Source organism: Alligator sinensis, unplaced genomic scaffold, assembly GCF_000455745.1.
Source record: "Alligator sinensis unplaced genomic scaffold, ASM45574v1 scaffold1295_1, whole genome shotgun sequence".
In the NCBI taxonomy this organism is placed as follows: domain Eukaryota; kingdom Metazoa; phylum Chordata; order Crocodylia; family Alligatoridae; genus Alligator; species Alligator sinensis.
This window is the reverse complement of record NW_005841880.1, coordinates 1,665,017-1,692,108: the sequence shown is the minus strand read 5'-3', so window position 1 is coordinate 1,692,108 and position 27,092 is coordinate 1,665,017. Positions and strand designations below refer to the sequence as shown.

The 27,092-nt window shown below is 50.6% G+C and overlaps 2 protein-coding genes and 1 long non-coding RNA gene across 6 annotated transcripts in view; 2 read left to right on the top strand and 1 right to left on the bottom strand.

Annotated features, from left to right (window-relative positions):
- The window catches only part of MISP (mitotic spindle positioning), a 10,060-nt gene extending 4,202 nt beyond the window's left edge, over positions 1-5,858 (top strand). For both annotated transcript variants that reach the window (XM_025196430.1, XM_025196431.1), the window contains exons 2-5: positions 785-2,795; positions 3,367-3,530; positions 3,999-4,037; positions 5,128-5,858. In XM_025196430.1, coding sequence (XP_025052215.1) covers positions 785-2,795; positions 3,367-3,530; positions 3,999-4,037; positions 5,128-5,217 — 2,304 coding nt within the window. In that variant the 3' untranslated portion in view covers positions 5,218-5,858. The remainder of the gene's footprint in view (positions 1-784; positions 2,796-3,366; positions 3,531-3,998; positions 4,038-5,127) is intronic.
- A 2,725-nt stretch (positions 5,859-8,583) lies between these two features.
- Positions 8,584-27,092, top strand: part of LOC102382211 — a 28,646-nt gene continuing 10,137 nt past the window's right edge. Inside the window, exon 1 of one of the 3 annotated variants that reach the window (XR_323097.3) lies at positions 8,584-9,137. This is a non-coding gene — a long non-coding RNA (uncharacterized LOC102382211). Of the gene's footprint in view, positions 9,138-9,171; positions 9,375-10,196; positions 10,330-27,092 lie in introns of those variants that run through there. The other 2 variants (XR_323098.3, XR_323096.3) reach the window with 2 other exon arrangements.
- Positions 11,350-19,615, bottom strand: LOC102381955 (uncharacterized protein KIAA1958 homolog). The gene is made up of 3 exons (XM_006017455.3): positions 19,546-19,615; positions 17,066-18,257; positions 11,350-13,178 (listed from the first exon to the last, which is right to left on the bottom strand). Exons 1-3 carry the CDS (start codon positions 19,546-19,548, stop codon positions 12,331-12,333), a joined length of 2,043 nt encoding a protein of 680 aa, XP_006017517.2. The 5' UTR covers positions 19,549-19,615; the 3' UTR covers positions 11,350-12,330.

The following is a 27,092-nucleotide window of genomic DNA, read 5'->3' as shown; positions in this document are numbered from 1 at the left end:
CGCTCTTCCCGCAAGTCCATCAAGGAGGCAGAAGGTGATTAGCTCCGCTCTTCTTCCACCGCGGATGTATTCTCCTTTGTTCCCTGAGCTCATCCGCTCCTCCGGGAAGCTCACCCCACCCCACATCCATGGCCTAACGCAATCCCTGCGCTGACCCTGGGGACATTCGCTGCAGCAGAAGCCCAGTTCTGCTCTAGACACTTGGGGAAAAGGCAAATCCCCATCCGTACTAGCAATATAGAGGCTATGACACAGTGGAGCAATCCAGCTTTCCTTCAGCAAAAGGCAGTGATGCCATGGATGTTGTTTTTTAATAGTCCCCAGGGGCACTGCCGCCACAGCGCAGCCTAAGTGTGAGCTGTTGTGATAGCGCAGCTGCATTATAGTTAGCTTAAGGTTATGCAAGGTCGCTGTGTACAAAGAGGGGCTGCGAGAGCAGCTCACCGGAGCAGGACAAAGGTTTGATCGCTGATTAGATTTAATCCCTGGGGCCGAGTCGCTATCAGGGAAGTGGCTGAGACTCCTAGAAGGGGCTTGGACTACGTGAGCTATGGAGGTCCCTTCCAGCCCGACCTCTGTAGGACTGAGTGCTTATGCTGCACGCTGTTTGACCACCTCCGTCCCAGGACCAGCGTGCGTGTGCGACCAAAGCAAGTCCCGGCTAGGTGACACCCGCTGGGCAGCTGCAGTGGCTGATCAGCAAAGGAGTGGGGCGCGGGGCGGTGGGATGCTCTTGCCCATTGTGAGCTTGGATCCTATAACGTGGCTTTTCCCCCCTTTCTAGGGACTGAAAGGCCCCGTCCCTGGTGCCGCAGTCCACTGGGGGTATGAAGAAGCTGTGATTGATCCCGGGCCCGAACAACAGCTCTGGGGCCAGGAAGACGCACTGGATGAGGAGCCTTCCTGGGAAATGGATAGAGTCACCCGCAATCCGATCTTCCACCTCCCTCAGGCAGCTCCCCAGGCCAGCCCCCCTGGCGAGAGGAAGTCTCAGCACAGCCACGAGGGACACGGCGGGCGGCAGGTGGAGAATGGCCATGGCTGGGGATCCCACGGCGCCCTGGAAGATGCATCCGAGTTCCCAGCGGACGCCCTGGACAGCGGGAGGGACCTCTGGACGCCACCTCCAGACCGCGAGTCCAAGCTGGAGGTCGTGAGGGCCGGGACGCTGTATGACCTCAGGGCTTACAGGGGGGAGAAGAAGCCCTCCAAGCTGTACGAGGAGGATGAGGAGGAGCAGTACAGGTGCGTCCCGGCCGAAATCTCCCCCGAGAAAGCAAAGGAGCTAGAAGAGGAGAGGCAGCAGGTCATCAAGAGCCAGGTGGTGAAGAAGAGCTCCACCACGGCCGAGAGGTGCAGCTCCGTGGACGAGCTGAGCTCTGCAAAAAGCACGCCTGAGAAGAGCGAGGCCAAGCTCGGGGGCAGCCGTGCCCCCAGCTTTGCCATCTGCTTCGACAGCAGCTCCCCCAGGCGGGCGCTGACGCCTGTCGACCGCGAGAGCATAGACACGGATCAGATCAACTTCGCCACCGCCCGGCAGCAGTTCCTCCTGCTGGAGAAGGCCAACCCCGGGTCGCTCTTCAGGCCGGGACAGCAAGGCACATCCCCAAAGCCGGAGTCAACCAGGAGAGCTTACGAGTGGGTATGGCAGTGTCCGGAGCTGTTCCTTGGCACCCCCAGCCAGCGCGGGGAGGACGGGGGTAATATCGCCTACACGGCAGGTGTGGAAGAGGAGCCGTGTGCTCCCAAGAAAGCCGACACACCAAGGTCCCATCCCAATAGCGAAGCAACCTCTTTCCCCCAAGCATCCTCCCGAGAAGACGTGGGCTTGAGCCTGGGCAAGATGTCCACCGAGTCCAGCGCCGACTACGCCAGCGATGGGAGCGTGTCTGAGGTCTTCGAGGCCCCGTTGCCATCCGAGCCCGACAGCCAGGATGGTGCCAAAGAGCCCAAAGCCAGGACCGAGACGCCCATCGAGAGGGAGATCCGCCTGGCGCTGGAGCGGGAGGAGACTCTGCGGAAGGAGAGAGGCCTGGGGAGGCAGTCGAGCAGCAGCGAGCTGGTGGAGATCCACACCAAGCCCCTCCTCACCATGTCCCGCTCACCTCCGCCGGGCAGGAAGGGGAAAGACAAAGGCCGTGCTTCCTTCTACGTCCAGCGGGAGATCGAGCAGGAAACCCAGCGGGAGGAGGCGCTGAAGCGGGAAGGCAGGCTGCTGGGAGCCTACGACAAGGGGCCGCAGCAGGAGCTGGGCGAGCGCAGGAAGGTGTTCGAGCAGGACGATGCCACGCCAGCCCCGGCCAAGAGCCCAGAGGCGCCAGCCCGGACCCAGACTGGCGCGCCCATGATGAGCCACGGTGCCGGCTCCATGGTGGATGCCGTGGACCTCCTCAGCGTCCAGGCTTATCCGCCGTGCCAGCAGGACCCCAGCCTGGAGGGCTTCCCAGGGGCAGGGGCAGAGGGTGCTGAGGCCAGCACGAGGCCTGCCAAGCCAGGCGTGATGAATAGGGAGTACTTCTCCCTGCTTTGGAAGCCCAAGTTTTCCTTTGCCACAGACCAGGGCAGCGGGAGCCAGCAGCGTGCAGAGCAGAGTGCGGCGCGGCTGAGCGCCCACGAGGAGCAGTACACGCTGAAGTCCTGGAAGCCCCAGGCAGCCGTGCTGATCGAGGAGGACATCCAGCACACCCTGCAGCGGGAGCAGGAGCTGCGGGAGGAGCGGAGGAGGAGCGAGCGGCTGAGGCAGGGCAGCCAGGAGGAGAAGGGCTCCCCATCACCGCTCTCCTCTCCCAGCTCAGGTATGGGGGTGGTAGGAGCTGGGGTGGGGATGCACTCTGTGCGCGGAGCCCTGGGCATCTGTCACACCTCCTGATGCCCAGGGCCTGATGCTGCCCGTAGGGAGGGGGCTCCCTGGCTAGGACCGTGGGTACCATAAGTGTGCTGCCCAGCCCCTGCCAGGGGGATGGAGCTCAAGCCTCCTCAGCACCAGCTCTTCTCTGCTGGAAAAGGACAGAGCCCCGAGCTCCCTGCCCCGGATGGGGCAAATATCCCAGAACACGGGGGCTGGGGAGATATGGAGAGGAACTCCTTTGAGCTCTGAACTGGGAGCCAGGGCTTGGCACCTTGTGCCCACACCGGTCAGGATCTGCTGGTGGGGCACCGATGGGCTGGACTGAGCCCGGGGGCGGGCAGGATGGTTATGCAGGAGATGGAGGGCACGAGCCTCTGATCCAGCCTGGGGCCCTTTTGGAGAGCTCCTTGCTGCTGGGTGTACGTCCTCTCGGTCCGCAGGGCCAAAAGGTCTCTGGAAAACATCTCCCCACGAAAGGGGATTTCACGCTCTCACATGGGCCCATTGTCCTCTTTCAGGCGCCTCCGGCATCAGTGGCAGCTACTTGGTGTCTGAGTCCCCGGTCTTTGCTCCTCTCTCCATGAACGTGCCCAGCCCCTACCAGGGCTACTCGGGGAAGTCGATGGCCCTGCAGAGCCCCCCGCTCGGCAGGAGGAAGTTGAAGCAGAAGGACGACAGGATGGTGAGTGCTCCTTTCAGGGCCCTGGGGATGTCCTGGGTGCGAGCCGCTGTCCCGCAGGGGGCTGGGGCACGGGTCCGGAGCTGCCCAAGTGCCCTGCCTGGCTCCGAGGGTTTGGAGACACCAGGGGCAAACCCAGATCTGAGCTCGCTTCCTGGCTGTGAAGCTCCCCTCGCTATGGTCATGGAGCTGCAGACGTCGGTGCTGTGGGGTGTCTGCTGCCGCCTCGGGAGTAGGCAGCCACGTGCACCCAACTCCACCTCCTCTGTGCTGGGCACTGCAGCTGTAGCCGGGCACAGGCCCTTCCTTGCCCTCACACCCCACATCGTGGGAGTCGCTGTGTACTGGGCTTGCACCAAGCCCAAGCAAGGCAACCTTCCCTCTAGCACATAGGCCTGGTCGGTCCAGCCGGTCCAGTCCCTCTCCCCCTGCCCGGTTCCTGTTGTCTGACCCTCTCCTTTCCTCTTGCAGTATGCAGGCATCGAGCCAAGCGACACCATCAACACAGAGGTACGGTGCAGCTCCCAGCCTGGGGGCACCTGGGGGCACCAGGCCCTTCCCTCCAAACTTTCTGGATAAATAATAAGTGTCTTCCATGCCCAGCAGCTTCATTGGGCTGACTATATACATCGCACCGAGGCAGGGATGTCTCAAGGCATGAGAAGGGCGGTGGGGGGCCGCATTGCCAAGAGCAAAGCCTAACTCCGCTGCCCCTGGGCAAGAAGGAGGGGTATCTCACTATGAAGGTGCTGGGCTCAGGCATAAAAAACCCAGCTTCAAGCACTTGGGGGTGCCACAAGCTCCTTGGGCCTGGATACATAGAGGTAGTTAGGTGCCTAATGGCCATAGAAACCCCTGCCGGCATTTAGGTGCCTGAATATCTTTATGGATGGGTGTCTTAGTCTCTTGTAGCTCAGCTCCCGTTCTGCGTACCACCCGAGGGGTGTGATGGAGGATAACCTGGATTGCTGGGGGATGGGGATGGCTTGAGTGCATGCCTGCCTCCTCTCTCTGCAGAGGATGGGTGATGGCTGGAGGGGGCAGTTTGCAGCCAGGACTTCATCTAGCACAATCGGCCTCTGGGCCGATGCTCCCTCCGCTCCTGGAGGCTAAAAGGGAGTGAATAATTCTGGCTCCGGGTGCCAGAGAGCCACTCTGCCCTTCGCAACAGGGATGAGCAGCTGGGAGAGATCCTGGTGATGAACCAGGGATGCTTCAGATTGAGCACAGGTGTCCTCCAGCTGTTCCCTCGTGGGCCTGGCACACGGGCCACTGCTTTCAGGCCCAACTCGGTTGTCACTGCGTAACCCTGTAGCGGTGTCTGTTCTGCAGACAGGACCGTACCCACCGTGGCTTCAAGCTAGCATGGGTGCAATTATGCTGCACATCTATACCCACCTAAAGTCAGCAGGGCCTGAACAGTCAAGGAGTTGTGGGCGCTCAGCTCTTCTAACCAGCTGGGAGAGCCCAACATTAGAGACACTTCACATCAGCTGTTGCAAATGGCACACCAGGGCCCAGGAGTATTGTTAAGACAGAGATCAAATAAGCCGGTGCCTAAGAAATCTGCCTCTAATGTCGCACTTAATGGGTCTTTTAGGTGGTCGAAAGCACTAGAGTGATTCGCCACAAGAACTTGCTGGCCCAGCGCTGGGAGGCAGGACAGTTTGCCAACAAGGACGATGACTGACGCTGCTTCAGGCCAGCCAAGACTCTGCGATGCACTTGCGTGCGGTCCACGTCGGACCCCACCGGAAGCAAAGACTCAGCCCCTCCCCGAGCCCTTCCAGCTCCCGCTGACCCCCCAAATGAAGACTGTAGACATTGCACTGGTCCGAATCGACAAGGCGACCGTTTACAAATCTCTAGTTTGCGCTTGCTTATTTTTTTCCCCTTCCCTTCTGCTCCAAGAGGACATTTTATTATGGGGTTTTTTTTCCTTGAAGATGGGAAAACCAGATCACTTCTTCTGAAATCTCTTTTGCAAATCAACAGCTAGATTCAATGAAATCAGACTGTAATTTCACTCCTTTCCCACTGGAAGGTGCATCCCTGCACTGGGGAAAAGGAGTCCTATTTTGTTTCTGAAGATGCTTTGGGTTAGGTATGCCAGGTGGAAGCTGGCCTAAGAAACTAGCTGGACAGCCAGATCTCTGGATCTTTAGAAGCAATCCAGTGGGCAAATCAAGATGTTAGACATCAGTCAATACGATCTGCCGAGATGCAGTGCTATACACGATACGTATTTTTAATGCTGTCGGTTATTTGGAAAGAGGTAATTTATTAAAGAGTCACCCTGCTGCATCAGCCTTCCAGGCTGCTCTTCTCCGTGCAAACGGCCTGTCGATTTGTGCGTCGGGGATCGCGCATGTTTAAGAAGAACGGGGCAGGGGAGGGAAAGTTACGTCCGAAGGTGGGAGATGGAGGTCGCTGGGTCCCTGAATTGAGGCCCAGGAATTGGTGAATATTCTCAGGGATCTGGGAAAAAGCAGAGGGGTAGGAAATCAATGACACATGCTGAATTTGCCTTCATCTCCCTCCATTCGTGCAGCAGCCTGGGAGCTCCAAAAGAAGCATCCCTCTCCGAAGCCAGACCATGTCGGAGCATCCCACTAGAGGGCCCCAGAAGAGCAGGGCTGGCGGCACGGTCAGAAATCTCTTGAAGCTGCTGCAGTAAAGAACTCGGGGACCTTTTTCGGATCTAGGGTGACACGCGTGTGTGTGCAGCAGGCCCCGAACGGGCCCGTGCGCCAGTCGAAAGCTCTCTGGGAACTGCCCGCATAAGGTACCGGGCCACGGGCCCAACGAGAGGTCACCCTGTAAAGTGCCGAAGCGATGGAGCCAGACAAGGTTCTTTGGGTAGATGTGATGGCCTTTATTAGAGCAACCGATTTAGTTAGTCTAATAAACCAACTAAATTAGTTGGTCTAAATTTAGTCGGTCTACTAAAAGATATCACATCTACCCAAAGAGCCTTGTCTGCCTGTGTCCTTAGACCAGCACGGCTGCAACCAGCACCCCTAAAGCATGAGTGATTTATCTTTATTCCCATTGCCTTTTGCTGAGCTCGCGGTTCCTAGATGCTTAAGCAGCTTCTGCCAAGGTTTTTTGGGTAGATGCGATCTCTTTTATCATCATTGGAAAAGTTGTTTTTTGCAAACTTTCGGGCACAACCCCTCCCTTCTTCAAGCATATGGAGGGTCTCAAGCATATGAAGAAGGGCGTTTGGGCTTGAAAGCTTGCGAAGTACTGGTTTTCCCACTATTTAGTTGGTCTGATAAAAGAGATGACATTTACCCAAAGGACCTTGTCTGCCTGTGTCCTTAGACCAACACGGCTACAACCAACACCCCCGTGAGCAGCTTCTGGACGTAGGATGCAGACTCCTGAATTACTCGGGTGCTTTCGAGAAGGATTCTCTCTAAAGCGCAAGTGAAACGAGAGTGGAGTCCTCCTCCGAAGGCTCACCCTCGCAGATCCAGCCTGAGCACGTGGCCCAGCGCTGTCCTGGAAAGGCTGAGGCTTTGGGTGCGGCAGTCGCGAGTCCACGCAGAATAGCAGTGGGAAGCCAGCCAAGTGTCAGCCTGCTTCCTGCACGGGCCTCGCCTAGCAGGCCGACCATCCTCAGCTTGCAATGCAAGCGGAAGCGTGTAGCGGGCGCACGGGCTGGGTTTACTTTGGGAGACATTGGAGTAACAGGCTTTCCTTTCACTTCCTCTTCTGCTTTTCTAGTCTTAACACTGGCTGCAGGGAGGCACCACATTAAGAACCGCATGCATGAAAAGAGGAAAGGGAGCCGTGTCCTTCGTGTTCACTTCCCTCTCATGTACAACACACCCTCCCTGCATTTCCCTCCTCTGGTGAGTAGGGAATAGGCAAGGGGCTTGTGATTATGAGGTGCCAAGCCCTATTTAATACCCCCTGGTCTCGGCAGGGCAGCAGGGCGAGTCCTGTTCCTCCATGTACGCGGTTGTGCAGCATCTGGGTTTCTTCTCCATCCAGTTCCTGGGCTGATCGAGGGGTCATGCAAAGCCAAGCAGTGAGGGAATGGGTTGGGGAATTAGGAGACTTCTGGGGAGGAGGCTAGTCTCAGCTCTGCCACTGATTTACTGTGTCACCTTGGGAAACTTGCTTTCCTGCCTCAGTGCCGCTGTTTCTGGCAAAATGGGGAGAACGATTTTTTCGTTTGCAATGTGTGTTGAGATCCGGGGGTGAAAAGCACCCGTGGAGATGCTAATTCCCCATAACACTGGCTTCCCAAACAGTATATCACTGAGCTGAAACAAAATGCTCCATGGGGGCATGCTGTTTCCATGGGAAGCTCCAGCAAAAAGCAGACCTCCCTGCTGGGGCTCCCAGGGGCTCCCAGAGCTCAGCAGAGGACCCCCAAGGGGCTGGGATTCACTGGCTGTACACCTGGGGAGCTGCCAGCTCCGGTGCTACAGGTGGCTAATGAAGCCAGAAAACTCTGGCTCACGGGCACGGTCCTTTCCATCCTTTCCCTGCAAAACACATCTGAGATTGAATTTTTCCTCCCGATTCAGAGCACAAAATATTTCCAAGTGCTAAGGATTGTCAAGGGAAGGGATTTCCACTTCCCACACATGTCACCTGTTTCCTTTTAGCTACATGGTGTAATTAAGCAGATGCCAACCATACCAAACATTTCCCCAAAAAGTCTGCTACTGGGATGGCTGTAATCTCTTCCTTTCAGGATGAAAAACAGGCATCTATACAGCTTGGGGTCATGGTGTATCCCCATGGGGGGACAACCATATCACAGCCCTGTATTATGCAGGTGTCTGGCTAGATCCAATACAGAAATACTGGAAAGCAAAAGCCAACACAGTTCTGAAGTTTCTCTTTGGAGCCACTGCCTACAGAGGAAAAGCAGCAGGTAAGATGGGATTTTGGTAGAGATACAGCCAGCACTGCTGTCTGTAAGGAAGGTGATGTTCAGGGGCGTTTCAACTTTTGAGAAGTTTGTAACTTGGCCATTTTATGTTGCAGCTGGCTGAGACCTGGCCTTCAAGCTCTCGTTGAATCCTTTCAAATTCAGATGAAGGGTTCTGCTGTGTTTCAATCAACTCATACCAAAAGAGAGAAGGCAATGAGCCTTGCAACTGGAAATTACAGGTGGAAGCAGAGGCCCCCAGAACAGTGGAGGCCGGAGGGCCCTGGCCCCCCTCGGGACAAGGGCCGTCACCTGAAGTGTGTCAGACGTACCCACGCCTTAGGGCCCCCCCGGCAAAATATATAAGTCAGCGCCTATGGGTGGAAGAGAGGAGTCTAGTCTGAGTCTCTAAACCTCCATTCTCCTTGTTCCCACCGAAGACATGAGCTCTGAGCTCAGCCATGCAACAGGGGGAGAGAATCGCCATGCTTTTCTTTCAGCTATAGACTATATCTCCTGCTGGGATCCCTCTAGACAAGAAGGCAGTTGAAAGGATTACCCCCAAACCATTTTTAAGACATCTAATCCTTGCAGGGAGAGCAGGTGCCCTCACTTAGCACGTAGTGCAGTTGCTAGCTCTCTGGACTTCCTGCCCTCCGAAAAAAGCATTTGGAAATCACCTAGGAGGACAAAGGGTGTGACTTTTTCAAATGCAGGTAAGGGTTAAATGTTTCACCCTGTGCACCTGAGAGTCTCAACCGTGTCAATAGACTGACGGCAAAGTAGAGCTGCAGCTTCTCTTAGTAAAGTGATGGAAAGCCTGGAAGTAAAAGATGGTCTCCGAGGTAGAAGGGGCGGATGTACTTAGTATCCAGCTTGCTCTGAGGTGTGAGGAGCCGCGGAGAACATCTGTGCAGAACACTGCAGAGAAACGAATATATTCTCCTCGCTGGGTATGTAAACGCATCTCTTTTGAACAGCAGGAAAAGGAGCAAGTCGGCCCAACTCTCTATCCCCCTGAGCACCCCAAAGCTGACGCAGCTGAGGGAGGTTGGATGCCCTCCCTTCCACCCAGCTGTTGGCTAAGTGGCAATCAGGAGGGCTAAGGGGCTTCAGCTGCAAGACAGTGGAGTGGCAGAGGGTTAGTGTAGGTCCTGGAAGCGTAAGGCTTAGAGGACCATTAGGGATAATAAAAGAGAAGGAAAAAGTCCAGCTTGGTTGCTGGATCTCATCTTGTGGAGGAAAGGCTGGCAGTTGAGGGGTCTCTTTATATTGACGCCGAGCCTGCTTGAGACGCAATTACATTGGACGCTTTTCCTCTGGTTGTATTTCACTGTGGGAACATGTGCTGAATACTTCTGACCATGCCGGCTCGGTGGCCAGCTGCATCCCTGGAAGGGCCCGTCTGCAATTAGCCAGGCTAAGGAGTGGCTTGCAGCTACTAGTCCAATTTGAGCCGTGAAAAGAAGCAGCGCTAACAGTCCTGCGGCACTGCTGGTGCGGAGTGTCTCGCTGCTTCTGCAAATGAAATGGCTCTCTGGTTTATTTGCTCCGCTCCGAGTAGCAATTAAACCCTTGAAGATATCTCATTTAGGAAATCTAGGCAGAATGCTACCCAGGCCGGCAAAGCGCACTTAACTAGATTTTTAGCTTAAGAGCACCACGGGATGTGAAAAAATGCAATGCGCTGACAAGTCCTGTACAAACAGTCCAAGCAGGCTAGGTCATTGGAGGAACTGGTGCTGCTCTCCTTATCTTTAGTACTTCTAGACCTCTCCTTGGGTTCATAGACGCATTTAAGTCACCCTCATTGCCAGGATGCTGAGCAGCAGGGTGTTAACCCGTCAGGTGTGCATCGTTTCCTTCCGTCCTGTGCCCAGGAGGGAAACTGTGGACTAGAGCCCTTGGGTGAGTTAATATGTAGAGGCTGCTGTGCCTTTAGTTAGGGAAAGCAAGGTTGAAGTGCATCTTGCCCGAAGCCCGTGGCATTTATTTTCCTGGCCTGTGGGCTGGTCTTTCCAGAGGCCTTGCTCAAAGTTGTCTGTTAACTGTCTGCTGAGCAGGTTCCTCTTATGACAACCCACGCTGATATTTCAGGGATCTGTTTTTGTAGCCGTGTTTTCGGCTCCTAAAAGGTTAACTGGGCTCTGCTGCCTACTTTATCTGACTATAAGGGAGGCAAGAGGTGATCTTTAGGCTGGGAGGTTTAAAGGTAGTGGGTCTCTGACCATGTGTGAGTGGAGTGGCACCCCATTTCAAACGCTAATTTTGTATAGTGCAATGCTTACCTGTTTGCAGAGGGGGCCAGACAGTGGAGGTAGGGGATGTGCCAGGCAGGGCCTGTGCCTGTCTGCTTAGCTTTTATGCTTTTCTTCTCAGGCTTCTTGACACCCTTCAAAGGATCTCAAGGGCTGAGAATCGCTGTTCTAGGGTGTGCACTAAGCAGCCAGGCCTGAAAAAAAGGGGTTGAGGCTGATTGTTATCAGGTTGTTTTGTTCTTTATTAGTAAAACCCAATCCCCCAGGGAAAGGTTTGACTTTTGGATTTCATGCGGCTTGCAGATCAGTTTGGCAAAGGTCCCTGCTCACGCTGCCTCTTACCCAGAACCTATATGTGCATCTGTGTCTGTGCATCATTGGGACACCCACAGTGCCCCAAATTGGTGACAGATTGCTCTGATTTGGGCTTTTGCGATAATACCGTATAATGCAGGAAAGGCAAGCTATCTTCTAGGCACTTAGCTGAGGAAGTTCAGCTCTCTGTGCCTTGTTGATGGGGAGAGTAATGTGCCCTTATCCTTTGTAAACGATTCTTGAGAGCTACAGGTTAAATGCTGCTATGGAGGGGACTGGACCCTATCAAGGGAGTGACCCACAGAGATCTTAGGTTTCTGGAGTCTCAGGAGGGCTTCCCACAAAGGGATCCAGCTGCATGATCTGCTCTGCAGTGCAAATGGGACCCACGTGAAGAAAAGTCTGTGGCTGATCATCCTAGTGGAAATGTGATGGGAGCAGTGGGAGTGAACAGGCGAGTCTTTTGGTCCACCTGATTGCCAGCTCTGGGCTACTGATTTCGCCTTCTCTGGGCAGACCGACGCTGATGAAGTCAAACTGAATTTATTAAGAGATGCCAGCGATCCAACAGTTGTAACCGGACTTTAAGAAAATACAGACATTGAAGAACTCTGAATACATCAAAGCATTGGCTATACTCTCCTAAAACAAGAACTGCAATACTGAAGGAAATAGCTTTGTTAGAAAACATTGCGCTGACTTTGGTAACTTCCTAAAACACAGAACGAAGTAAAGCTAAGATTCCTTCCCCCTCTTAGAAAAGGAAAAGAGAGAGAGAACTAGTTTGAACACTGTTTAAAACACTCTGAATAGCTATAGATTAGTATTTGGCAACCACTGATGGTATTTCATCACTTCCCCAAGCCAACTCCACCTACTTAGCTTTTCCTTATACAAGGAGATGTTACACAAGACTGCTGCTAAATACAGTTTATAATCGGGTCAGTTCCAGCCCTCCCTAAACTGCACAGACCTGTCATTCTTAGCCATATTATTCAAATATGGGCCCTGTTAACATTAACATTAGCGCTCTGAGGCGCTGAGCTAATAATTCAGCAGAACATTAATGGTTTAAATCTGGGATTATGTTTCATGCTTGCATTGTGCGTTGAATAATTAATTCCATTCTTGCTATTGATGGAAGCCCTGCACTTCATCGGAAAATGAAGGTGATGGTAATTTTAAAGCCAATTTAAAATCATTACGCCAAACTCCGAGGAAAGGAGCTGTCTCTCTCTACCTATACTAAGTGCTGCCACGTTAAACGATTCTAAAACTACCGGACCAAAAAAAAAACTTCTCCCAAAATCGGGATGCAGAAATCCAACTGACCCTCTTACTTGGTGGACCTCTTTTCAGATCCTTTAACTTGCTGGATGATAACTTTCATCATTTTTTCCATTTTGGTTTTGGTCAGCGATTTTCTACAGTACCAGATTTGGTCCCATATGGAGCACAAAGGTTTAGGAGAGAGGTAAAATGGATCGTGATCATGAAACATATCCAAAGGCCTCCTCCTAGCGTACTCCTTATAGTCCCAGACGGGACAGCTGCCTGGGTTATCAGGCTTGGCATATATGCATGGACCTGACTCCTCTGGATTTGCCTTTGCATTCAGATTCTCTTTCCACTCCAAGTACTCTAATCCCTCCTTGTTCTTTTTCAGTAAAACCTGCCCCCACCACACATTCTGAGCCTGATGGTGCGTGTTTGCCCCAAACCCTCTAACGATGTTTACGAGCATTAAGTGCAGGAAGCCTTCGGGATGCATTCGGCTGAGTATGCCTTTCTTGCGAAGATCCTCGACGTCTCTATCTGTCAGGTTTTCCAGGATGCTCCAGTCTCTCTCCCTCTCTTTTTCTGCTAGTTGCTGGCCTTTCACTTTTAAGGCTTCCTGAGACGCTGCGAATTCGAAGCCTTTCACCACGCTATACTCGTACTTGTGTTCCTTGAGGTACCTCTCTATACTGCTCTGGAAGAAGAATAAGGAGCTGGCCGAGAACTCGGCGCCGTTCTGCTTCCTGACGTTAGTGTAGAACGAGGCTAGGTAATTATCGAGGGCTTCTGGCAGCAGCGTGAAGATCTCCCGCTTTTCAGAGGGGTAATGTAACGCCAGCCAGTCTCTGAACATTTTTATGTCGCTGATGTTACGGATTCTCTTGCTCTCTGACTTCCTCACTACCTCTAAAAGATAAGAGACAGCTCTAGAGAGTAAGGGAAATGCAGAGTTGTGTTCACGTACCTCTAAAGAATTAAAGGGAGCAGGATCCCATTAGGTTGGGGCTCTTGTCCTCCCGCCTGCCTCTTCTCGAACTGTTTTACCCCTGCCTGTACTTGGCCACCTACGCTGGAATTTCTGCCTTTGCTGCTGCTGCTGTTCTTCTACGGATGGTAGGTAACGCAGTGTCCTCATCACCAGGGAGCCTGGTTTTCTCCGATTTAAACAAATCCCCAATTTTCAGTTTAAAAAAAAAAAAAGTAATCCCAAATCCACCATTTTCCGTGGTTTAAAGGAAACGCAACTAATATATAGATATGTATATAGCGGCATTTCATTTTAATCGTGGAAAAATGTGGATTTGGGATTACATTTTTTTTAACTGAAAATTGGGGATTTTTTTTTTTTTTTTTTTAATTGGAGAAAACCGGAGCCCTGCGTCACTCAGTGGAGTTCCTATACCCGGTCATATTGCTTTGAGCTTGTCTTATTCTATGGGAGCAGCGTGAGGCCAGGTGTGAATTCATGCCACGCGGTGGCTTGTAAAATGCATCCCAGCACAGCAATAAGTTCAACCCACCCGTAGCCCTTTAGACTAGGATTTACGGTGGAACTTGAATTGCCTGCATGTTGGGAACGGGGTGAATTTTACCCAGCCTGATTATGATTCATCAAGGGCACACCCAGACTGCACTTCCTTATGAGTCCAGTCACCTAACTAAGGCCTGCAAGGCTGTGCCTTGAAATCCAAACCTTAGCTATCCAGAAAGCAGCAGATAAACTTTCTTCTCCACTTGCAAACACTCAGACGTATATTTTATCATGTAAATTTGGATCAGTGAAGGCGATGGGAGCTGGCCTGCATACAGGTGAAGGTATAAGGCAATGTCTATATGCACCTTATAGACTAACCACATAAAATATATATGGAGAGAGAGCGTTTTCTTTAGTAGGAAAAAGTGAATAAAAATATCTTTTAAAAAAGGGCTGCCAGGATTCCACTTGAGTTTATTTCTCAGGTTGTCATGGCAGTAGCACATCCATATCGTTCTAGTTCGGTGTCGTCTAAGAAGCAAATTGCTTAGGGTAAAAATTCACTCCTTTTGCAGAGGGCCAGAATACGATCCAAGCCTTGCTGCATGCTGCAAATGCCCTAAAGAGTGGGGAGAAACCCATCCCAGAAAGTGGTGGGGACTGCTTACCCAGCACCTCTGATCAGATGGCTGCACTAGCCATGGGTTACGCAGGAATATATCTTAGGGCTCTTAATGGTACGGCAGCAGCTTGGTAGTGGGATTCTTGGTAGTGGCAATTATCAAGGGTGCACGTATCCTGTTTTCTGCCTTTTATTTCGGATGCAAGGTCTCGTTGCGGTCCATCTCATGTTAGCCACCTTAAAGGTGCGTGGTTGTAATGTGAACCAAGGGATGATAACTATACATCCATTTGGTAAGTCACTAGTGCAAAAGGTAGCACACCATCTATTATAAGGCATTTTTCAGGGCCTTTTGCCTTTTTGCCATGATCTCACTTCCCTGCACATATTACACAACCCAAATTCGGTTGTCTTTAGGGTGTCCAGGTCTGCATAGATCTTTGTCTTTTCTTATTTCCCCCCCATGCCAGCATCTGTGCAAAAGAAGTGGGCGCGGGGTGGGGTCCTGCAGCTGATGGCTGGGATGTCTGGGGTTGGTAGCTAATGCTACTGAGTGGTGTATGCAAAGACAGAAATGGCATGTGAATCAATAAACACAGAGACTGGAAGCTGAGCTCTGTATCGAGCTGCAAGCCATTTATCTTGCTGTCTGGCAGAAATGATCATTGCAAAGATCCTCTCGGAGGACTTCGCAGTGGCGTCTGATGAGAGATGGGGTTTTTCAATTTCAGCAATATGCATGCAAACTGTAGTCGTGCGTCGGGGTTTCTTCTTGTTTGTGAGGCCTTAGCTACACCTAGAATGAGTGAGTCCACATATGGAAGTACTCCGGGAGACCTACTGTGTTTTAAATTCACATCCTACCTCAGTCTGAATAAACTTTCAAGTGGAGATGAGCCCTGGAGTGCTATTTCAGCATTTAATTTCTTTTCTTCAAAACAATGTCAAACCTATGGCAGCTTTACTCAATTTAAAGTACCACCTAACTTAACTATACGCTCAGTTTTCCTCTACTGAAACGTGCAAACTTCCCAACAGTGTTATAAGCCCATACACAGCAAAAGTCTACAGCAATTTGTCCTTTAGCTCACGTTGTAGGTGCTGGCCTCAAGAATTATACAAATCCAATGAACGAGGCTTCACCATAGCAGCAAGCAATGGCCCAAATATGCTATTTACTGCCAGACAGGTTTGCTTCAAAATCCAGATGTGTGTTTCTAGTAAGCATCCCTCTGAATTGATATTCAGGTTGCTCTTGGTAGCCAGGCAGCAGTTCAATGGAGTCACAGCGCTAAGCAGCTGGATGGAGCAAGGGATGATGAACCCAAGAGCTCCAACTTCCAAAACTGCTTCCCCAATTTTTTTTTCAGAGTTGTCTGCAAATGTCAACCTACGTTCAAATCGGGGAGATGTTCAGCTACTCTGTACTTGTGTGAAACAGTTTGCAAGCACGCTGACAATTACAGGTTCAAATGTTCTGGCTCTTTTTATAGCATCTTTAAATATTCGCTTATTTAATGTGCGCTAATCGCCAAAGCTGAAGCAACGTGTTTTTAATGGGCCACTGATTCCCGTATGCCAGCGGATTAGCCACAGGTGGCAAAAAAACCTGATCATTTAGGAAAGGAAGCGGATCATTTCACTAACGGACTTCCCAATATTTGGCAAAAAGTGGTATCTGCTTGCTAGACATGCACAGGGTGTAATTATTATGTCTTTTTGTACAGACCGTGATTGTTCACAGGAGGGTTTCAAACAGCCACAAGGCAGGGCTCTCAGTTCTTCGTCAAAGAGCATATTCTTACCAAGAGTCTTGTGACACCGTGTCACGTAAAAATGGCTGATGGAAAGCGGTCCGAGTGGCCTCTACCAAGGAGTGAATTTTACAAATGAAAAATGCTTGAGTATTGTTTGACTACCAGAAACAATAGCTAAACCCACATCCTGGCCAGAACACATTTTAAATCTCTTTATTAAACTGCATCTATACCTTTTGGGCTCTAAGACATGCAATGAATCTCTGGTCCCATGGAAGTTTATGGGAAATTTGCCACTGACTTCAGTGGAGGCAGAGTTGCACCTGTGATGTCTGAACTCGGTTTGTTTTTAAAAATCACTTCCTCTTTCTATTTCCTTCTGAGACCAGGGCTCACGCTCCGGGGTGCCATTAACTGCAAGGACTGTAGTTTTATGTGCAGCTGGTACCATGCACGGGGCTAGCGTGGCGAAGGCATGCCCATTTCTTTAGCCAACAGCACATGAGGGAGTGATGTGGCTTGCTGCCTTTGACCACAGCCCTACTGAGGAGGTGCCCATTTTACAGCTTGGTTCACTGGAGAGTCCAGAATAGCCCTCAGTCGCATCCCCACAGAGCCCTAGCGAGACTCTTTGACCACACTGCGACACATCTCCCTAAAGCATACCGTAGTAAAATGTAAAGGCCAAAAAGTTCGACGAGTGCTAATACTAGCCAGCCAAATCTATGTTTGGGCACCCAAACGTGCGGCCCGGTCTTCTGAAGTAAGGCTTGTTTGAAGTGCCTAGTAGCACCCGAGGTGCTCAGCACCTCTGAACGTCAGGCACTGTTAGGTATCCAAATACAGAGATGGGTGGCTGAATGAAGCCACGCACGGTTGAATACGGCAGCTGAAGAGCTTAAAACCACCCACGTAGGAATAAGACTCCAGACACTCTTACTTTTGTTTGAAGGTGCAGGCAGGCCGTCCTGGGCGCTCTCGTTCCCTGGCGTAGGTGAGGCTAAAGCACTTGCTGCGGTCTGGGATCCTGACTGTTTGCTTTCCTCGCCCGGTGTTTCGGCAACATTCCCGACTAACCCCGTTCCCGACGTAGCGTGCTCAGAAGGCCACAGCTGGTGGACCACGCCAGGCGGTGCGGAGTCGTAGAAGGCTCTGAATACAGGGGGCTCAAACAGGGCCCTGGTTTCCACGCTGGGGACGGGAGTTGCTGTTAACTGCTCTTTAGACACCGCTGATTCAGAGGGATTCCCTGCTCCAGAGGTTTTGCTTCTGGACTTAGCAGGAGGAGGAACAACTAAATTCAAGCAGTGGTTTTCCAGGCTCTCTGGACTGCTGCGTTCTAAAATCTCTTGTAAAAAGGGGGTCGTCACAGCCTTCCCTTTGTAGACAGAAATAGATGTCTGGGTGGCCGTATCTTGGCTAGTCCCCCTGTTCCTATCGCCTTGCACTTGCAGTTCATACTCAGCCAAGGCTTCTTTATTCTGTGAGTCTGAAAGAATATTCCGGTTTATTTTGGGTCCTTCCTCTGCTTCAAACTGTTCCTCATCAGAGATGTCTTGCAGGTCCTCCATGCTTTTCGTTGGCCCAGTAGCTCGGTCGGTTGTGGCACGACTAGCCGTTAGTAGCATGTTCTGCTCTGCGGTGCAGCACGGTCTTGTGGAGCTGCTGCCTTTCAGAGGAATAAGTCCACTCTGGTTTTCTGGTGGCACTGCTATATCGCATGCTATGAAGCACGTGTTGGCTTCGGCCTTTGGAGCTATCCCTGGAGATCTGCTGTGGCATCCTGTGCTCTCAGAATCGGCTTTCAGTGAGCTTACCCTGTATCTCTTTTCGCTTAAATTATGCTCCGCTGAGCAGGAATCAGAGGTTCGGGGCCTCTTCTTCTGTTCCATGCTTTCCTCCCCGCTTCTGAAGTACAGCGCCCCGCCGCAGCGCCAGTGATAGGCATGTCCAGTTACACATATCCATAGAACAGAATTGTCCCTGGTGGGACGGTCCATGCCCTGTACAATTTCCAAGGCTGGGATTTGATTGCATATCGTCCCATGAGTGTGCGCCCAAGTCACCAAGTTGGTCAGATCCTTGGCGATTGATCTGATGTTGCTGCAGGTTGCATCTTCAAGGTTCTCGTCCTGCAAAGGGGTTTAAAACTGGCTTTAAAATGGGATGTTCGTTACAATGGGGCGAGAGGAGCTGCTGTCTAGCATCTTGCTAATTTTAATCACTTTAACGGAATAATTGATTTGATGGCTTTTTTCATGCTGTTTGTCAACAAACTTAATTTCCAAACTGTAGGAGCTCATTTGTGAAGATCTCAGCAAGTGTGCAGTTGACACCGAGTTGGGGGGGAGTAATAGATATGCTGGAGGGCAGGGCTGGGATTCAGAGTGACCTAGACATATTGGAGGATTGGGCCAAAAGGAAATCTCACGAGGTTCAATAAGGACAAATGTAAAATCCTGTACTTGGGCTGGAGCAATCCCATGCACCAGTATAGGCTGGGACTGGCTGGCTAAGAAGCAGCTCTGCAGACAAGGACCTGGGGGTGACAGTGGACAATAAGCTGGATATGAGCCAGCGGTGTGCCCTTGTTGCCAAGAAGGCCGATGGCATCCTGGACTGCATTGGTAGGAGTGTTGCGGGCAGATCGAGGGCAGTGATTCTTCCCCTCTATTCTGCACTGGTGAGGCCACATCTGGAGCACTGTGTCCAGTTTTGCCCGCCTCCTCCCCACTATAGAAAGGAGGTGGCCAAATTGGAGAGTTCAGCAGAGGACAGCAAAACTGGTTCAGGGGCTGGGGGAATTGGTTTGGAAAAAAGAGGCCAGAATGGGGAATGAATAGCACCCTTCAGCTCCCTGCAGGGAGGATGGAGCTGGACTGTTCTCAGTGGGGGCAGATGGCAGGACAAGGAGCAATGGGTTCACGTTGCAACAAAGGAAGTTTAAGTTGGATATTAGGAAAAAACTTTCTCACTAGGAGGGTGGTGAAACACTGGAACAGGTTACCCAGGGAGGCTGTGGACTCTCCATCCTTGGAGGTTTTTAAGACCTGGCTAGACATAGCCTTGGCTGGGGTGATGTAGTTGGGGCTGGTCCTGCTTTGAGCAGGGGGTTGGACTAGATGTGACCTCCTGAGCTCCCTTCAGCCCTCATTTTCTATGAGTCTATGACCTTTGTAACTAAAAATAATTTCCTTCATAAAGAATCCCCCTTGCAGTGAGGTACTTTCTCATCGTGTACAAGATCGTATTTGTTAGAACAATTTTGTAAGACTACTCACAAGCAGCACATTTTACGTTTTGCCTATGGAAAAAAAAAGATGAAACGGTCTCTAAAAGAATTAAAGTCAAGTTCAATAACATATTTAAAGCTAATTAACAATGTCCAGTGAGCTATACTAAACTTGACAGTGTACTCACCATGCTGCTGTGGAATATGCTATTCTGGTAGAAAATACTGTCTGTCGCTTAAATACTCCTCCTTCCCTTCACAGAACCTGAAATGATCAGCATATATATTTCATTTCTCGATTTTGAGTGACAGCTCCCAACAAACGTCTCATAATTGAGCAAAAATTGAGTGGTTTCACTCCTGCAAATACTTTACTAATGTGAGAAGCAAAGGTTTTTTTGGTTTGAGGTGGTACCTTTAACGGGGACTAGCTGTATAGAGATGGACTTACTAATGGGAATAATTCCATTAGGTTGAGTGGGACTAAACAGAGGAGAAGCTACTCATGTAAATCTCTGGTACACTCTAGGGACCTGATCCTGCAATCAAAATCAAAATAAAGCATGAATTATACATATGGAATATTTAAAATGCTTCTCTGCACTACCTAAAGCCCAAACAGAACAGCACTGTAGCCTTTAATTCTCCAAGCAGGAACAGAAATATAAGTAATTAGAAGCAAAATAGACTTGCCCTATTATTTAACGTTTTTAAAGGGAAATTTAACGGTGGAGGTACTGTAAGGTATTGTCTATTTCTCTCTATGTATTTAAGCTCATGTTTGGAACAAAACCTTCAGTCTACATAAAGCTTCTTTGAACATCCTAAGCTTGATGAATAGAAGCACATTCTCTATCCTTGCATGGAGAGCTGGTGTATTAACTCAAAGAAGTTACTGTGATGGAGTGACGCCCAGAGGCGTCAGCACAGAAGGGCCGGACCGTGCTTGATGCTGTAGAAAGTTGCAGGTCGTGACTGGGATCCCTGCATCACAGAGCTTGCAAGCTGTCCTGTACCTTGCGCATTTAATGCTGGTAAACGGTACTAGACTGAAAGCATTGGAGAAAGAAATCCGCTGTCTACTCATCCAACTGTCAAGCTGATCGCTGTCCCCAGGGTGACGTTTCACTCTGGTGAGAAAAAAGCCTGTATTTGCTTTGCAAAGGATGCATGTTGCATCCCTTGCTCTCTGAACAAGGGCGAGTGTGCAGAAAGGGAGGAATTTATTCCCTTAGCTGATGGGAATGGAGCATCTGTTTATTATGAATACAGTGTCTAAGGGGGTTTATGGCATGGATACATCAGTTGAATTCAGGAAAAGCCTGCCTGCATGCAAGCAGGAAAGAGTACAATGGTTTTGGATGGCCGTTCATCTCCCAGCACCTAAGGGACAATGCAAGGGTCATTTGGTTTGATGTTCCACCCTTGACCCCCTGATGAGCTCACCAGGTTGCTTTTGGCCAAAAGATTCAGGAAGAGGAGACATAGGACTGCTGCCTGGATGAAAATGAAGCCTCTGTTAGTCTGTGGGGTTATCGACTCAAACATGCCAGCAAGAAGAGGGCTGAATAGGTCGTGCCTTCCTAAATGCCTTCACCTGGGGTTGGGGGCGAATGGGTGTCAAGACAGTCCTAAGCTTAAACATCTTTATCTCTTGTTCCTCCTGGGTGCATCTACATGTGAAATGAGTGAGCTTAAATAAACTCTGGTGCAGTTTGTGCTGGAGTTTATTGCTCCCAGGTATCACGTTTACACATGTGCCCGGGGCCGCAGCACATTGAGCTGGGGTGCCGCAGCCCTGGCTGGCAGGGGCCCAGGGAGTCAGTCTGACAGCCCGGAGCTGCTCCACCCCAGCTCAACGTGCTGCGGAGGGGCTGGCTGGGGCATGAGGGTGCTACCGCGTGGGGCTAGCAGGCAGGTAGCCCACGCACGGTAGCACCCTCATGCCCCAGTCATCGTCTACACGCACGTTGCAGCAGAGTAAATAACTCCACCGTAGGATAGTACTTGAGTCGGCCAGTACAGTGGAGTTAATTAGCTTGCGCTGGCTCCTCTGCCAGGGGGCAGGTGCAATGGGGGAGGCCACCCCTGGCAGAATTGCAGGGGCAATCGCTGTGGCTGGCATGGGGCATCAGGCGTGGAGGGTGCTGCATGTCATTGAATGCCTGACGGAGCAGCCCCTTTCTGCTATGTTTTAGCCCCAGTAGCTGAGTGCTTAGGGCATGTGCCCAAGAAATGGGGGGCTGGGGTTCTAGATCCACCCCCCTGTTGCTCAGGGGGTGTTTGGACCTGTATGCCTGACTCTGTGCTCCAACCACCAAGTCACAAGCCAGGCCCTTTTCCTATGCTTTTTTGGGGGATGGCCCCTTGGGCAGCCAGGAGGAAGAGAGCAGGGCATGTGGGTCAGTGAAATGGGTGCTGGCCTGGGTTCTAGCTTGCTCCTAATGGGGCAGAAATGTCCCCGTTACATTGTCCTCCAGGGACGGCTAAATGCAAGGACCAGAGGCTCAGCTAGGGACAAAGGCCACCAATTCAATGACAGATAGCCGAGTGGAAAAACAAATGAATTTCCAAATGCTCAGCAGAGCAGCAGCCAACAGGGAAACCAAAAAACCCCCCCAACTGAAACCTCAGCCCCCAAGCCAGATCACTGGTTATCTCCAGTCAAGAGAGAGGCTTGGGGGGGTAAATGCTCTCTTGCTGAGTTTATTTTACCGCCCAGCAGGAAAGGGATAACGGTCATGAGAACTGTTCCTGTTTTGGAGCGCAAATTGTTGTGCATTCGAAGAGCCTGCGTCCCCATTCCTCTGCAAAGCTCTCCTGTTCCAATGTCTTTCGCTGCTGCCTCCCCAGATGTTCCTATTTATGGTTTTTTCTAAGGCCGGGAGGGATAATTTTAGCTTAGAAGGCTGTTTGACATGTTCTTCGCAAGCTGGGTGGTTGAACCACACGTAAGACTGGGATTTGTGAAAGCGCTTCTCAGCAAAAACCAGTGGCTCCTTTTGAAAAATGCTAGGCTTAAATGGTAGCAAAAATCACGTTGAAACCTGAGTTTTATACCACTTCAGCAAATGTATTTTGAGTGCAGGATCTGGCTGTCGACAAGTCTAAGGCCAGGCATTTTACTGAATCCACCCTGCTTCTGGATCCATTCTTGCCCGTCGGCCTGTTCCTGTTCTCTTGTGAAGTCCAGGCAAGCCAGGCCTCTGACTTCCTTCCGCCTGAGCAGTTTTTTTTCCAAAAGGGTTGGATTGTCTGGACAGAGAAAAGGAACTCTTATGCCAATGCTCTGGCATTTACAGCTACTGTACTGTGGGAAGAAGATAATAAAAAGAAATTTTGCCTGGTCATAAGGCCATGAAATTTCTGACTTGGCAATTGAACTTCTTGATTTCTATCGCAAGCTTCCTAAATGGGACCCTTTCATCTCCCTTTATCTCAAAACACATGCTTTCCCTTTCCGGAGCTTTCTTCTAAAAAGGCTTTTTCTTTTTATAGTTGGCTTTTAATGAAAGTCCAGCGACCCACTAAAATAACTTTCCAGCCCATGCCTGCTCTTGCATGGGGAGTAGCATCAGAGAAGCCAGTCAATGGAGTTACTCTGGATTTACACCACTGTTAACTGAAAGGATGTATTTGCCTTAAATACATGAGATTCTCAGCTGCTACAAATCAGCATTACTCCTTGATCATAGTCAATATAGCCACGTGCAGATGAAGATAAGGCCCTATGAAGATTTTGTGGCTGTTTTAGCAGCACTGCAACTGCTAGCGATGATGTGGCATTTTAATGATCTTTCCAGGAAGCTCTCCAGTCCGGTGACGGGCTCTGAACAGAACTGACATCTTTGTCCAGGAATCCCGAAGTGTTCTTGGTAACCAGCTATAGTTAAATGACCCCTACCCTCACTTAAATAAAAATGGACCTCCCAGCTGCTGGATTGTGCCTTTTGACCAACTTAATCTGCATAATCAAACTGACACGACGTCAGCTGCTGATCTGATGACTCGTTAATCCCTGTATCCTAGAGAATTTAGCCTGGTATTTTCAAAGGAACACCTATCTCCTATGGCTTTTCAATGCCAATAGGACATCAGTGTACAGCGATCCCGCTCTCAAGCTGCTAGTAATTCAGGACATCATATCACCTTTGCTCCTTGTGTGCATCCAGTTTTGGACGGTTCAAAGGGACCTGGTTTTTACAGGACGGGCATTCAGCACATTCTGAAGATGGTTTTCTTGCAAGGTGGGGGGACCCAAGGCACCCAAAAACACTTTTGAAAATGTGAGCCTGTGTCATTTACTGGTATGAGTAGAAGGGGAGACCTGTGTATTGTTCATGGTATGCTGAAGACCCTTAAATCTGCTATAACGCACGTAGACTTATGCCAGCAGCATAAACGGAAAAAGGACTCTTTGTATAGATGTACAAAAGGCCCATCAGCGACCTTGTCTTTAGTTTAGTTCCTTTCCCCTCCTACTCCTGATAATCTTGGTTCTGTTTCTTTTGCCTATTTTGCAGGCTAAAAGTTCAGCTGTCAGGCACAATACCAGCAAACGCACGAGCTGGGAGCATGTCAACCTCCTGACGAGGTGACACGGGAAACGGGAACAATTCGAGTCGGAAAAACAGGAAACCGCTCACCATCCAGCAAAGCCCGGCGAGGGAGGGCCAGTTCCCTTTGCACGTGCCAGCTTAGGGACAGACACAGACCAAACTGTCAGCTAATGCTAGTTCACAGAGACCTCGTATACATTCTTCGTCCAGGAGTCCAAACATATTCCCAAAGAACGGGGCCCTAAAACCTATTTTTCATCGGTGACCCCATCCTCGTCCCCACCATTCCTCTGCATTATGTCTCCTCTCCTAAGGGTCTTCATTCCAAAGCCAAGATCCTTGCAATGTGATCTTAAGCGCTGGGGTAAACTGTATTTAGACAAATCTAATGGAAATCTGCAGCCGGTTGGCAGAGGAGAGCCTGGATCCGAGAGTCGGTAATGAGCCACTAAAAACAGATGTAGTAAAGGAGAAAAATAATTTTAAAACATGGAATGATATAAATAGAACCTAATATTTCACCCCCACAGGGGAGGAATAACAAGGAGTTGAAATGAAAAGGAAATTAGCTACAGAGCACATGCTCTGAGCCTTTGGCTTAAAAAATCTAAAAGGGAGACGACTGATTCTGACCCTCCAAATTCCTACCGCCACGCGGGGCCTAGTCACACATTACCAGGAAAGTTGCAGGATTAGATCCTGCATTTGGAAGTCACGTCCTTTGTGGGATCAGATCGTTACTCTGCATGGGGGGAATGTGAAGGTCCAATCCTGCGCGCCGCTCTGCGTGCAAACTGCAATGCAGGCAGCAGTGTCGCAGCCCAACTCTATTCTCCTACATGCAAATAGGAGAAGAGCAGGAAGAGGATGCAGGATGTCAGAAGAGTGTCTAGACGTGTTGTCTGCTGTCCTGACTGAACAAGCTACCCAGAGAGGTAGTGGACTCTCCATCCTTGGAGGTGTTTAAGACCCAGCTAGACAAAGTCCTGGCCGGGATGATGTAGTTGGGGCTGGTTCTGCTTTGAGCCGGGGGTTGGAATAGATGTGACCTCCTGATTTCCTATGATTCTATGATTGTGCTGTAAATCTGACTTGGTTTGGTGAGTCAAGGGGGTCATTTTGTTGAAAAATCATGTCTAGTTCCTCTGGTTGCAGAAAAAAGCTTGAACCCAGTTGGTTCAAAAACCTGAGGTTCTTTGGAAGAGTTTCATGGCTTCAGCGCTTGACTCATGAACGCTCAGGGCTGGCCAGCCTGCAGCAGCGACTGGCCTGCTGAGAACATGATCCGATAACTTGAATTTTAAATAGTGTCCAGAAGAGAGACCTCGAACAGATTTCCACCAGAGGGTGCTAAACTGCTAGTAATGCCGGGACTCGGACAAGAAGAGCAGCTTGATTCCAGTTGTATTTTAGGCGTACGCCCAATCCAGATATCGAAAGCATGGCCTTTGTATGGGCCAGGCTGGCAACAGGCTTTACACATCCATCCCCCTGCCCTTGCCCCTCGTCAAGCCCACGCCGGTCGTGGTGCTGGCCATGACATCAACAATGCGGCAGAGAAAAGCTTGCTTTTAATGCACGGATTCATCTTCTCCTAAATTTAAATGTTGCAGGGGTAAAAATACCATCCCTGCGCATTGCCTCCAGTGTTGTAAAACAACACAGGACCTGCAACCAGCCTGGAAATAGCAAAAATGAGTGCAAAGTTCCAGACCGAGGTCTCCTGGCCCGCCAAGATGCTTACTCCGCAGGAAGCTAGAAGTACGGTTCAGTGTTTAGTTTTAGCAGCGCACAGAAACATTGCCGTTTATAATCCGGGGATGAGAGCGGGTCATAGCTTATGTGTCTGTCTCTTATCTGCCTGACACTTGGCCTAAAAATTCCTGTCTGGAACTGCCCATCCCAAATCAGAAACAATCCACCCATAATTGCGTCTTCTTATTTTACGGCGGCTAAAAAACCGGTATGATTTCCAATATTACTCGGTGGTTCTTTCTCCAGTTCATCTAAGATAGTGAAGTCACAAAGGCCGTTTTCTGCTAATCTATTAACAAAGGAATGAAACGGCGCTGGAGGCAGCACGGTCCAGTGGCTCTGTTTTGACTCCCAAGGACGTGTCCTGTGACTGAGGGCAAAGTGCTCCCTCTACTCTGCCTTGCTTGCCCCATCAACAAACGGGGGGAGGAGAAGATGTCCTTGCTGAAACACTGTGTGATGAGTGAAGATGCACCATGGATACCAGTGAGACTTTGCAACCTAAATTTTCAGCTGCCTTTTTGAGTCTTCAGGCATCTCCTCCCACCGGGAACACTTAAAATCTGTTTTATCACAGGTGACTCAGTACAGGGATGGGGGCCAGGAGCCTCGTTTGCACCCCAAATGGAAGGGCTTGAGGCAGCCTGGCATAAGAGGTGGAGAACAGGCAGGAGAACCTGGGACACATCATGGGATCTGGGTGCCGGGGGGCACAGGGCTTATTTTACCCACTGCAGCCTCCTCCTCCGTGCTGCCCAGACCCTGGGGCCAGCAGTATGGCAGCACGAAAAGCCAAGGAGAAAAAGCCTCCTGCATGATTCAGGGTCCCCTGATGCTCAGGACGAGACACTGTCCCCCCTTCCCCAAACCGCTTCTAGAGGCATAAGAGATGTGCAGTATCCTTGCAAGCTTGGGGAAGGCTCACAGCCCGAGGGCCCTGTGCCGTTCTACCTGTTTCTAATAGCTGCTGCTTCTGCCCCTTTCTGTGCCAAGATCGGGCTGCGATGCCTTTGGAGACCGTGAAACCCCATGAGCACCTGGAGCAATAGGAAAAGCTTGGTCGTGGACAGGGAGAGAGAGGAGCAATGGGTCACTGGTTTATAGAAGTGACATTAAAGCCTGGGCTGCTTGCATGTTGCAAGAGCGGGATGGGAAGATGATCCAGGAGCGGTTTCTCTCTATTATAGCCAACGTGCTTTCAAGAGTTTCCAAGCTATCGTTTGGGACTCCAGCCTGAGGGTTCGAGGAGGTCTTGCGCAAGGAAGGATTTTTTCAGAGCTGTTGTTTGGCTGGGCCAAAGCTGCTCAGAGCCCATCGGGATCAGTGGGTCTCAACCTTTTTTTGTACCAGAACGAACCCCTTTGTAAACATCAGTGACCGGTGCCCCTCACCCCCGACCCGCTGCCCCCTACCCCCCGCCC